The 13427-nt window shown below is 29.3% G+C and overlaps 2 protein-coding genes across 2 annotated transcripts; both read left to right on the top strand.

The window, feature by feature from the left end:
• Positions 1-2976: 2976 nt before the first annotated feature.
• On the top strand, positions 2977-3914 carry LOC129896170 (22.7 kDa class IV heat shock protein-like). Its single transcript, XM_055972008.1, has one exon. The coding sequence runs from the start codon at positions 3144-3146 to the stop codon at positions 3717-3719; it is 576 nt and encodes a 191-aa protein (XP_055827983.1). The 5' UTR covers positions 2977-3143; the 3' UTR covers positions 3720-3914.
• A 4848-nt stretch (positions 3915-8762) lies between these two features.
• Positions 8763-13015, top strand: LOC129896169 (calmodulin-binding protein 60 A-like). Its single transcript, XM_055972006.1, has 7 exons — positions 8763-8881; positions 9274-9343; positions 10257-10282; positions 10363-10802; positions 10879-11039; positions 11776-11970; positions 12372-13015. Exons 1-7 carry the CDS (start codon positions 8796-8798, stop codon positions 12726-12728), a joined length of 1335 nt encoding a protein of 444 aa, XP_055827981.1. The 5' UTR covers positions 8763-8795; the 3' UTR covers positions 12729-13015.
• Positions 13016-13427: the final 412 nt, after the last annotated feature.

Below are 13427 nucleotides of genomic sequence, written 5' to 3'. Positions count from 1 at the left end.
CATATATCATTGTATTTTCTCTTCCCTCCCAAGTAGATTATTGGGAGGGTTTGGCCTATGTTTTTTTTTTTTTTTAATAACTTAATTTCTTTCATGATTTATAGGTTAATCGGGAGAACTAACTTGGACATGACACTTTTGATTAGGATTTTCACACATTCTCTATCAAAATACAAAAACTTAGAAAAATTAAAGATAAAAAATAAATTTAATTTAAGTAAAAATCGATAAATAAGTGTTATTTTTACTTTGAATATAGCATTTCCTTTAGGAAAAATTATGTGGATAAGCAAATATATACTAGTTAATTAGCTAACATAGTTATAGTTTGGATTAATTATGGCTCGCGGCAAACATCTAACTGTAATTACAATTTGAATTTTGTACAATTTGCGAGATTATACAGTTGAGTTTTGTATAATTCACGCGATTTATACAAACGTTGTGCGCAAATCGAATTATATAGCAAAATATATAAACGTTGTGCATGAATTGTATATAGTAAAATATACAAACGTTATATAAAAACTGTAAATTGTATAGCGAATTATACAAACATATAAAATATTGCATCAATAATACAAACGTTATTATAACTATAGTTACGAATTATAAATAGCAAACTATAGCTATGGAGCATAATTAAGATATTTTTGAGTGGTTATATGCGAAAATTCCCCTTCCCTTTATTATTTGGACATTTGGTTCATCTAAGCCCATCAACTTTTCAACTCCATCTCCATCTTTTCTTCTTCGACTATTTTCTTCTTTTCTCGACTCTCCCTATTGATTAGGGTGTGCATCGATCGGTTCAATTCGATTTTATGTAATATTAGTTCAATTTATCGATTTTTAATTTTTTAATATCCGAAACCAATAAAAAACCAATAAGATATTTTTATCGTTTTATGAGTTTTTGATCGTTAACGGTTCGATTTTTAATTTACCCAATAAAATAATGCTCATAAAATAAATATATGACTTCTCACTTCTCTAACAATTTGGCGCGATACAGTGAAACAAGCAAATCAACTGTAAGCCTGTAAATGTTTTGATATAGTGAAACAAAAAATATAATCAGAAATTGCATCAATATTAATAGATATAGTACGAAGGCTACAATTACATGTTACAACCAAAACATAATATGAAATTTCTGATGTTAATCAAATTACAGACGTTTATAAATTTGCAAAAAGCTACAATTGCAAATTAAAACTGAAACTAAATCAAGCAATCCAACAAGACAATCTTGAACAATTCTTAGTTCTTACTTTAATCTTTAGGTTTTGAGTAAAGACTAAAGTGACATAGTGTGAAGTAGAAGTATTGTGAAAACTGTAGCGTACTCATATAGTGTCTAGTTATGTTAAATTATTACTAATATTTAATATTTATGAAGGATAAAGTAGTACATTACTACCATCTTAATGGGTTATCGGTTTACCCAATAACCCAATACTAAAAATTGATAACCTGATAATTTGTTTTTATAAAACCATTAAAAACCCGAAAATCCAATAACCTAATAACAATAACCCAATAATATTTTTTTCGATTTGATTTATTAGTCGGTTCGATTTTTGCAAACCTCTACTATTGATGACAATGTATAAATAATACTTAGGTCATTTAACTCAATAATTAAATTTAATAAAACATTAATAAAGTGATTTATTAACAAATATACAATATAAAAAAGTAAAGACAAGGCCATCCCCAACTCAACTCAATTTTCTATATTTGGAGACAACCAATTCCAATTTTATATTCTATTTTACATCCACTTTTTTCAATATTATATTATTATTATTATATTATTTATATTTTCTTATAAAATAAATAAATTCTTTCTTCTTTTCTAAATAATTATCCTATATAATTTTTTTTCTTTTTAATATCTTCATGTAATATAAAATTATATTTTGTCCTAAAATATTAAATAACATAAATTGCAAATAAATATTATATATTATACATAACACTGGATAATTCAAATAAACACTTTCATAAACATTACATCATCGATAACATTTTATTTGATTTTAATTTTGTTAAAGAAATAACTGTATCGATCCGAATCGACAAATTAAATGCATATTTTTACAATTATATATACATAATATAGGTGTGTATATATATACGTTTTCATTAAAATTTATTTAATAAATCAAAAAAAGGCCAAAACAAAAAGTTGGCAAAAGGCCAACTTTTTATAATTATATTTACATACTGGGTTAACTAATTGTTGATAAAATAAACTAGTAAACACAAAGATAATGGTGCTAGTTGCTCAAGATGAATGATGTTTTGTGAGACTAAATGACACTAAATTAAACATAATTAGTGTTCTAAAATAAGAATGGTGCTAGTTGTCTTTTTTTTCTTTTGAATGAATTGTTTCTTTTACTTTTGTATACAGTTGATAATCGAACAACTAAATCAAATCGATAACAGCCAAAAAATTAAATTAATTTAATTTTAATTTTGATAATTTAGTAATCAATTAAATTGATTTAATTTTTATTTTGATCAATAACAAATTCAAATGGATGGTGAACAACCATATTTACACCGACCCGTTGATGTTTCCTTAGCACCTTGCTCCTTTTATTTTATATAATATATAAATTCTCAAATATTTTCTCATTCCATACTCCATATTTGAATTATTGGCTTTTCTCATTAGGTACTTGGTATCAGGTTGATGTTCGATTACATTTGATTTGTGCCAAAACAGTTTTTTTAACGAAAACGACTTTATATTCGAAAAAACCAGGCCTTTGATTAAAAATAAGCCCGCACTACAATCCTTATTGGTTACTTGAAAGTTTATTATGGAGGTGGCTTCCTTTTATTTGTCAGGTGAATACAATCCCTGGAACATTCAAGAGGAGAAATGAACAGTCCAGAAATGATGCCTCAGCAAGCTTTCTCCAGAAACTTGTAGACCTCTCATTCCTCCAACCGACCACTAAAGAACACGTCATCTTCTTTCTATATAAACCCTCACTCATTTATCATCATCCACCAAAGAAGAAGTTAATACCCAAGAAAATTTCCTCTCAATTACCCTTGCAACCCATAAACAATCTCCAGCATTCATAGTTCTTAAAAAAAAAAGTGTACTTATAGAACAAAAAATGGTGAAAACAAGAGTTAGCCTTATGGGGTTTCTTGTTTTAGCAGTGGCTGTAGTCTTTCTTCCATCCCAAACTCAGGCACTAATGCCATACACACGCCCCTTTTGGGATATAAGATTTCCACCAGAGGATCCTTTCGGGATTCTTGAACAAACCCCACTGACTATTCCAAAAGGGATCGAATCAATAGTCTTAGCTCGCTCAGATTGGAAGGAAACAGGAACAGAGCATGTAATTACACTTGACATACCAGGGTTGAAGAAGGAGGACATCAAGATTGAGGTAGTAGAAAACAGAGTGTTGAGAGTCAGTGGAGAAAGGAAAACAGAGGAAGAAATTGAAGGGGAGAAATGGCACAGAGCTGAAAGAACTTGTGGGAAATTTTGGAGACAGTTTAGACTTCCTGGAAATACTGATTTGGAACACATAAAGGCTCATCTGGAAAATGGTATCTTGAAGATTACTGTGCCAAAATTGGCTGAAGAGAAGAAAAAACAGAGTAAGGTGATTAGCATTGCAGAGGAAAGCAAATCTGCTGGTGGTGAGGATATTAAAGCTAACAAAGCTGAGATGTAAATTAATAAGTCTCTAATTTGGTTTGTTGGTTGTCTTTTTCTATGTCTTGGCCTTTGTTTGTGTGTAATAAAGTTGTTGAATATATAACTAAGGATTATGATTTTTCCTTCTTAGTTCTCTATGAAACCCCATGTGACAAAAATTATTTCAGTATAAAGAGTTGGGACTTTTTCTGTGTAATCTGCAAAACAAAGTCGACTTCAATAGTAAAGGTTATAAGATTTGCTTGTTTGGGAAATTGACAAAGATAAAGGTACAAGTGGAAAAAGAATTCAAATTTGAAATAACAAATATTAGCTGAAAAGGAAATCAACACTGCTGAAACTACCAATTGATACTGAAATTCGGTAATATTAGTGTGTCCCCCTGATCTCAGATTCCGAACATTTATGTACAATAATATTTGAAAGTTGAGGCTTAATAAACATGGAAATTTCGAACATAAGAATATTAATATATCATTTTGTTACTATTTAGAATCCATCTTTTTATCATTCTGTTAAAATTACTATTTATCGCAGACTTAAGCGATCATATTCTGCGTCATAATCGATAACAAGGTGCAGTTATTGTCAGCTGTACTTTTGTAATCGATGGAGTTTTTAGCCAAAATTATTTTTAAATTATACTTTAAATTTAAATTATAATATTATTTTTAACATAAAATATTTTTCAAAGTATTTAAAAATTAACTTTCATCCTTTTACTAAAATTTTTCATAAAAATAACAGATTTCAAAAAAATTAAGTCACTTTTTTATATTTATTATTTTGAGATACGTTAAAAATCTTATCGTGATTTTTTTTGATTCTTAAGTTTAGCATTATGCAAAAAAAAAAATTAATTAATTAACATTTTTTTTTGTTATTTAATATTAAAAATTTGTCAGTTGAAATATGTTTCTTTTCAATTGAATCAGCTAAAAGTAGTGTTTTGGAGACTTTCATTTCTAATAATGAAGAATGAAACTTGAATGCAAGACATAATCAGAATTTTAATCATCTCAATATCATATTGCCCTCCAAAAAAAATAGATCTAACTACAATTTGACTTTGAAAAAAGTGAAGATAATTAAGTTTTGGTTTCTTTCCGTTGGTAATGAAAAAAGAGTAGATCATGTATCCTCACATTTTTCTATTTTTTTTTTGTTTTAGCAAGCATTAAAGTCTGAGATTTTTAATATTTTTTTCTTCGTGATCCTTTTATAACAGGTAATTAAATTATGCAGGAAAATTTTTGTCGATAGTCACGTGAACTTCACGTGTTTTTATCGGATTTCTTAGTTTTTTGACAATATCTAGCAGAAGGATGAGAATGGTTAACTTGCAAATACTTGAAGGATGTTTTGTGCCAAAAAGATATTTTAAGATTGTAATTTAAATTTGGGATATAATTTAAAAATGTTTTTAGCCAAAAACTCTTGATAATTAGAAATGGCAATGAGGGGGAGGGTTGTCGGGGTGGATTGAGTTTAATCCACAAAAATTTCAAGAATGGGATATAATGACATAGGGAGAGAGGCAAATAAGAATGGAAGGAAAGCGAGCGAGATTTGTCTATGTATTTTAGTGCATTAAAATATAATATATTTACGTAAGTTTTCCTTTGACGATTTAGTACTTAAATGTCATATGGGCCTTTCTTACAAGTCAGCTGGCAGAATTAAAGAGGAGACCCTCCTATTAAGCCCAAAATATCATATCGGCCTTATCTATATAACAACTAAGGTTTTTAAGGGAAATTTGTACATAATTATTTTAAAAATTTATTATAAAAAGAGTTTTTAAATTATAATTTTTCAAAATTTTACATTTAGTTTTTTTAATTATCAAATATTTTCTCGTACTTTACTCTATACTTGAAAATATATTATGGAAGTGGCTCTCTTTTTATTTTTATTTTTTGTGTGTTATCGAGCTTAACATGTGTTATTGAAAATTGCTAAATGGTAACTGTATCCAGTGTCCTCCCTACGTTTGCCAATAAGCTTTCATGCTATACTTGCTTGGTTAGAATTGCTTGATTTCTCATATTTCAATAGTATGGGAAATAATGTGCAAAATTTAAATATTTCTCTAGTAGTCTCCAGTTTTCTATTAAGGGTGTGCTCGGTTAATGTTTTCATGTTCGATAGATTAGATATTTTTAAAAATATGAATAGATTTCTTAAAAATAAGAGAAATGACTTATTTAATGAAAGTATGAAAAATAAATTTTACGAGTGACATTCCACATTGATGGTGTCTTCCCACTTTTCGGCACACTTTATCTTCACCCCCACCCACATAGCCCTCATCGCACACCCCTACCTCCCACCTTCACCTTCCTTAGTATTTTATCTAAATTATATACAAATATTTTAGAATAATATTTTTTATTTACCTATCAGACATAAAATATAAATAAATAACCCAATTATATTCCTAAAAAGCATTTTTCAATAGAGCATTTTTGTTCGTACGAAACACACCCTGAGTTTGTGTAGTGCGAGCATATTTATATATAATGGCTATACATAGCAAAATCAAATCCAACCCACCCAATTTGCCAAACCCGTGTAAGTTTGGGTTGGTTATTGATCGTCTGTTCATTAGCTCAACTCATTTCAACTCATTAAAAATTGAATTGATATGTAATCCGAATTGGCTCATGAGAAATTTTCTTAAAATATTTTTAAAAAACCTTCTTTTTTTTATTTTGATGTGTTACATATAACCATACTAAAAAAAAAATTATTGGGTATTAAAAGAGTTTTAAAAAAAATAATAATAATTAAGCTTAGTAAAAAATGAATTGGGTTGGGTCTTGACCCGTTATATAACCCATTACTCAAGACATTTTGACCCAATCTTTTTTGAGCCAAACAAATTCGGATTGAGTTGGGTCTTGACTCAATTGTTGTCTTAATTCATTATGAACCGTCCAAACTTGATCTAACTCGCCCAATTATCACCCTTAATAATGGCAGAACTCCGAAGGAGGGCATTTCTGGTTACTACTCCCTCCGGTTTAAGTTGTTTATTTTAGTATAAAATTTAAGAAAATAATCTTTTGTTTTCTTTTGAATTTGTGATTTTATAATAAATATATGTGTAATATATTAAAATGTTTTTTGGTCATAGAATGTTTAGTATAAAAGGTTTCTGATATACAATGTCACATTCTTTTATAAACAAATGTATAATATATCAAAATGTTATTTGAACGGTGTGATCTTAAAATCTGTCATTTACTTTCTTAATTTAATTTATTTGTCCTATTTTTATTTTTAGTTCGTTAAAAATAAAATGCATTTTTTTACCACTCTTTAATTACAAATTTCTACATGACATATTTAAGATCACATAATTAAAGAAAATTTATATTTGACATATACCATCAATTTAAGACAACAAAATTCATATAAGTCTTTTTTATTTTTTAAATTCTGTATCAAGTTAAAATATGAAAATAAATTTAAATAAAATTATTAAATATAGAAAATAACATTTTTTTAAACTAATAAAATAAATAAATTGAAATAAAAAAATATATTATTTTATGAAATGACATATATTGGTCAAGTTTTGAAATATCTTAGATATTTCACAAATAGAAGATAGGTTTAATAAGGGAGAGTTATCAAATCATAGATCTCGAATGTATACGAGGAGAGGGCCAAAATTTTCTCTTTCTAAATCCTCTTTCTCATTTTCCTTGCTCTATCCAAATTTTATATAAGTAAAATATATAAAAAAACAACAACTTGGTCTCTTATAAGATAAGATACCCCTGCACGTGTTGTATAAGCTCAATTTAACCTACATTTAATTGTTGGAATATAACACTCCAATCAAATTATATTAATATTTTCCTAGGGTGGGTTGGATATACTATTTGATGAGTATGCTACTATGCCCTCTCTAGATATAAAATATAGTAATATTCACAGTATGTAATAACAATAATAACGGCTACCACCACACAATAATCACCGAGAACAAAAGGAGTAGTAAGGACACGTACCACAAAATTTTAATGCGAAAAATCTTTCTAAATAAGAAGGGAAAAAATCATACACTTTTTTTAATCAGTTTAGAAAAAAATGACATGTTTATATATACGTAGCAATAATTCAATTTTAAAAAAATTATTTTATTCTCAATAATTTATAGCGATATAAACATAGATAATTTATTTAAGATTATAAATTTTAAAATATAATTTTTATTTCTTAAATTTTATATTAAATCAAACAACATCATATAAATTAAAACACAAAAAATATTAAAGAATCTCATTCTTTATAGGCCCGAGTAAAATGTATTCCAATAATCATTACAATCTTAAAAGAAAATAGTAGAACTTATCTCTATAATTTTCCACCTTACTATAATAGAACACACATTTTTTATTTTTTTTTCAGACAATTTTCGTCTCCACTTGGTTCGCTACAGTAACCGGCATTTTTCTATATTGACACGGGATTGGGAGAAGGAAATTGTATGCGGGATTCACAGACGTTTCTCCGAAAGCTTGGGGAAACATACTTACGAATAGTAGTGGAGCTACGTTGAACTGACACCTTTGCCGAAAAATTATATTTATTTAGTCGGGTTAAAATTTTAGTTTTAAGTATACTGTATATACTATATGTTTACTTCTCTTGTTTTTTTGGTGTGCCTTCTTTTGATATTTTGACATTTTTTTGTAAAATTACTGCTTACTTACGAATCTACCTGCCGGTTAATTTCATGAATTTTTTATTTCACAAGATGTTTATACAGGAAAACTGAATTTGAATAGCCTAAAAAAATAAATGAAAATGGATATATGAGGCCCAATAATAACAAAGATTGGGAAACAGATTGTTTTAAAAAAAAAACTGAACTGTTAACAAAATTCTTTTACTTAATTTCTCAAACCAAAAACTCTCAAGTTGTAAAAAATGAAATTTGATTAGGAAGACTCGGAGGAAGTAGGAGGAAAATTCCAACTCACTTCAAGTAAATATTTGTTATAAATACTAGCAATAGCTAAACCTCTCTTCAGTGAAAGCTTAACGTTTTTGGTAAAGCAAATTAAATAGGCATATTATGAATCTTGGAGAACATTCTAGTTATCATTCTGTTCCTCTCTCGTCTTCATTTCATAGAAAGATAAAGCTTCGCAAACTAAGGAAGTCTGTCGCCTCTCTCTTTTACTTGGTTTTATAGTACTACATTTACTTTTCACAAACCTAAATTTAAATATTAGTAGCTCAAAATTCCAATCATCCATTTCTTCTAATTTTTACGATCATGAGAATTATTCATTTTTTTTCGAAATAATTTTACACTTTATTTGAAAATTAGTGTTTGGTTATATACATATGGAACTTTTATCGGATTCCAAATTTGAGAAAGTTTTCCAAACTTGTTTTTCAACTCCATTTTCGTAAATTCCAAATAAAAAATATTATTTTCTCTCCTTTGTGGATAAAGTATAACCAAACACAAGTTTTCTTACTTCATATTTGAAATCTATATTATGATCAAATGCCTACTGAGTACTTCATTCTTGGGCTTTGATCAGGTCCGTTAATGCTGTGCTCCCGGTTGTGCGTTTACTAAAGTCAATGAGGCGGCTTTGCGTTGATCCAGCTGTGAGAATCATATTCATTAATTTAATGCTTATTTTATACAATTATATAAAGAAGTAATATGTACGAGAGTAATGCTACTAAAGAGAATAGTACTATTTATTTAGTTAGGGTTAGGGTGGTTGTTATTGATTGAGTTTTCTGTTGGAGTCCACATCTGTTGAACGAGGTCTATTTGGTTTTCTTTTATATGAGCTAGCTTGAGTTGTTTGCGATCCTATCTTTATGAGCTAGTATTTGATTTTAAGAGTCTGTTTAAATTATCTTCTTTTAAATTAAAATAATTTTAAAGCATTTTTTTAATGTTTAGATAAATTTAAAAAAACTTACAAATATTTGATTTACACTGAGTTAGGCTCGAAATTCATTTATTTACTTACCCAAAATCCATATATATGGCATTTATTTTTGGTGTTGAGCAAAATTCTTCACAAAACGTGATTCTATCATAATGGATTGATTGGTTTTGTTCTACTGGGTCTTGAAAAGACAACCAATCAGCTTTTTCTTTTTTATATTTCCTGCAGTCCAAAATAAATTTGTCATTGTGTTGTTTGTTGTGAACAAATTGCATCCAGGTTTTTTTCTTAGTATTCATATGCATGTGTTGAGATTTTTTTTTAAAAAAAAAATTTTGGTTAATAAGATTTTTGTCTAGTTTTAGTTTCTGAATCTTTAGATATTTGATTTTTAGTGAGAGTATTAATATATATGTATCTACCAATAAATAATGGACCAAGTCAAAGTAATGATATTATTGATGTGTAGTCCCTTTATTGCAACTTGTTGTTATGCCGGAAATTCATTGACCAGGAGAATCGTTCTTTTTCTTTGACATAATTAAGGATTTAATTGTACACATTGTTATATTATACACTAGTACTGCATTTTAATCTATTTATTGTATCAAATACAGGCTGTAGAGATTTCAACGGACCCAAGGCAACGATAAGCTTCTCTATTCATATTTAATTTCACAGTTATTTAATTGTATGATAGTGAGACCTGTATATGTTTTTCAGAAAATCGCAGATTCTATGTGATGAGTATGAATATCCAGGGCATTTAAAATTAAAGTTTTCGAACAACGTAAGTGGTCCAATATATACTGGGGTCCCGATAGGAGATCAAGAGGGAAGAAGCTTAGATGTACATTTAATTGACTCCCGTACGGAGAAAATTATCAATTCCGGGCCAGAAGCATCAGGAAAGGTGGAAATAGTTGTTCTTGAGAAAGATTTTACAAGTTGTGGTGGCGATAAATCGCTGATTCGTGGAAATCCTCAAGTCAGCTTGAAGGATGGGAGTGTTTGTGTAAGTCATATTTCATTCAAACATTCTAGAGTATCTATGAAAAAACGTGAGTTGAGACTAGGTGCGAGAGTTATGAATCCCTACAATATTGGGAATAGAATTATGGAAGCAGTCACTGAACCATTCTTTGTCAAGGATCGCCGTTCAAGTACGTACGTAATTAATTGATTCGTTTGATTTTATGTACTATTTGTGGTTTCGCTAATAATTTAATTAATTTGCAGTGGGAAAGAGCCTGAAGCCACTATATCTTGATGATCAAGTTTGGAAACTGCAAACGATTGGCAAAGGCGGCGCTTTTCATAATCGTTTGATGAAGGAAAACATTATAACAGTCAAGGACTTGTTAACTCACTACTTTTTGAACCGTGAAAACCTACTCAATGTAAGAATTTATTCCCTTTAGTTGACGGAACGTTATATCTCTTTCTTATGCACAACATGGAAGTACTCCATCTTAATTTTAATTAAAATTTGACATTAACTTATTTAATTTCTTTATCTTTTTGATGAAACAAAATTTCCTGCTACTGGTGGTAGGTTAATTTTTCTGTTTAATTTCCGTATCTTTTTTGTCTTCCGGATGAAGGGTTCATGATTCTGTGTTGCCGATTCCGTACGTCCATCATATCTAATGTGGACGGTGACAATAATTGGACCAATAGTTGCAGAAATAAATAAAGGGTAGTAGAGAGGCAACTTATGTTTCAGCTCCCTATTTCTTCCCCACTTCCTGTGTCTATATTTTATTTTATTTTTAGTTAAATCCATCCACCCAGGCTTTCACTTTCCGTCAATGGCAAGACTGTAGCTTCTACTGAGCAGGAGACCACGGTAATATTTCACACCGGATATGAATTCATGATGCTTACACCTGCTAGCCGGTAGGTTAGTTTTTAATTATTTTTTTTTTTGTCGTCATAGCTGGTTACATGTTTTAACTAGTTAAAGAGTTATGAATTGAAACTTCTTGCTAGTTGTTTTAATTTGATTTTTGTCTTCACTATTATCTTAATTTGTTTAATAAGGCGACTGTGATGGTTATGTTAAATAAAAAAATAAACTCTTTTTTTCTTGTTGCATAATGAACTACTCAACCATTTGCCTATATGTGTATAAAGATCCTTGGCAGGCGTTTGAACATGAAGAAATTAGATGCAGCAGTAAATCAGGCAAAGGGTAAACTTGACTTGAAAAGATACGTGTGTCCTCAGGAAAATCCACGAGTGGTATTTACTGATGTGGGAGAATTGATTGGACTACTCTATCAAGAGGGTCAGTTCGTGTCTGTGGAACAGCTCACCCCAACTCAAAAGGTTCCAATTTTATTTCCTTTTTAACAGTTTGCTTCAACAAGCAAGTGCAATATTTTGTTACTACATAATGAGGGCTCTCGAGTTTTGAGTCTTGAGAAAAAAATCATAGTAGAAAGCAGTTTTCTCTTTAAGAGACTTTACGCGGCCCTAATTAAAATTAGTGGCTGATTGAATAGTTACTATTAAAGAATCACTATTCTCTCATTAAAAAAAATGTTAAGTGGCCACGGATATTTTAATTAAAATAGTTAGAATTTATTTGCATTTTTTAAGTGATAGTGTGAAACTCATGTTGTATAGTCAAATTTCCTACTGATTCGCTAGTTACAAAAAGAAGGTAAACTAATCTTTTGTCGCGAAGAGTAATGACTGACTTGACTTTTGACTTCATCTTGTGATAGGATATTGGGATGGAAGTGGTAAAAACAGCCTTTCAAGATGGCCACCAGAATTCCAAGGTTTTATTGGATGATGATAGTTTTCAAATGCTTTGCTCTTCCAGTTTACCAGATACAGCGGCTGAACAGCTTGATGGCTCCAATAATGGATTCATTTACGAGGCTTATAATTATCCAACTGACACACAGCAGCTGCAACCAGAGCCTAATAATGATGCTAATTACATGCCGATCACAAGTTTTACTGGTGCATTATTACCACATGATCTTCTTGATCCAGATGACAACGACTTCATCTACCCAGATCTTCCCGCAAGCATCTGGGACTCATTATTAGATCATAATTGTTTCATTGGTTAGTCTATTGTAGTCAGTGGTAGAGACATGATTTTCAATAAATAGGTTCAAAATATGAAAAGATAATTTTAATCATATATAAACAATATAATTTTCTACCTAAAGTAATTTAAATGATCCCTGAATCGTTACTAGTTTCACCCCTAATTATTCCTTATATTGAGTGATGATTATAAATAGACTTGAAGATAGATCAAGAGTCTCATATGGAAAGTTTGATTGTAAGGGTAACTCTGTCATTATATGGTTTTACTTTTGTTACGCCTAACTATGATATATAGAGAGAGAGACTTAAAGATCGATTAAGAATCTCATATAAAAAGTTTAATTATAAAAGTAACTCAGTCATTATATATTTTACATACTTTTGTTAGGCCTAGCTATGATATATATATATACCCCAATTTTGTTTTAAAAATTTAATCTATCAAACGACATCAATTTAATTTACTATCTCTCCCATTGTTTATTTGTCCAACAAAACTTTAGCCGCCAGGGTTGACCATATATATGACCAAGCAATTTGGAACAATATACATAAATCATCTTAACATCAACATAATAGATATGGACATATTATAGTATCGAGTCCATTTACTAGTGACTAACTGACTGTCACTATTTTCTCTTTCTTTTATATGTCCTCTAATTAAAAATAGATATATGTATTATGAAAAGTAGTAGTGGACATGGACCCAACTA

This window comes from Solanum dulcamara, chromosome 7 (genome assembly GCF_947179165.1).
Source record: "Solanum dulcamara chromosome 7, daSolDulc1.2, whole genome shotgun sequence".
Classification (NCBI taxonomy): Eukaryota; Viridiplantae; Streptophyta; class Magnoliopsida; order Solanales; family Solanaceae; genus Solanum; species Solanum dulcamara.
This window is presented reverse-complemented; position numbering and strand designations above follow the sequence as displayed.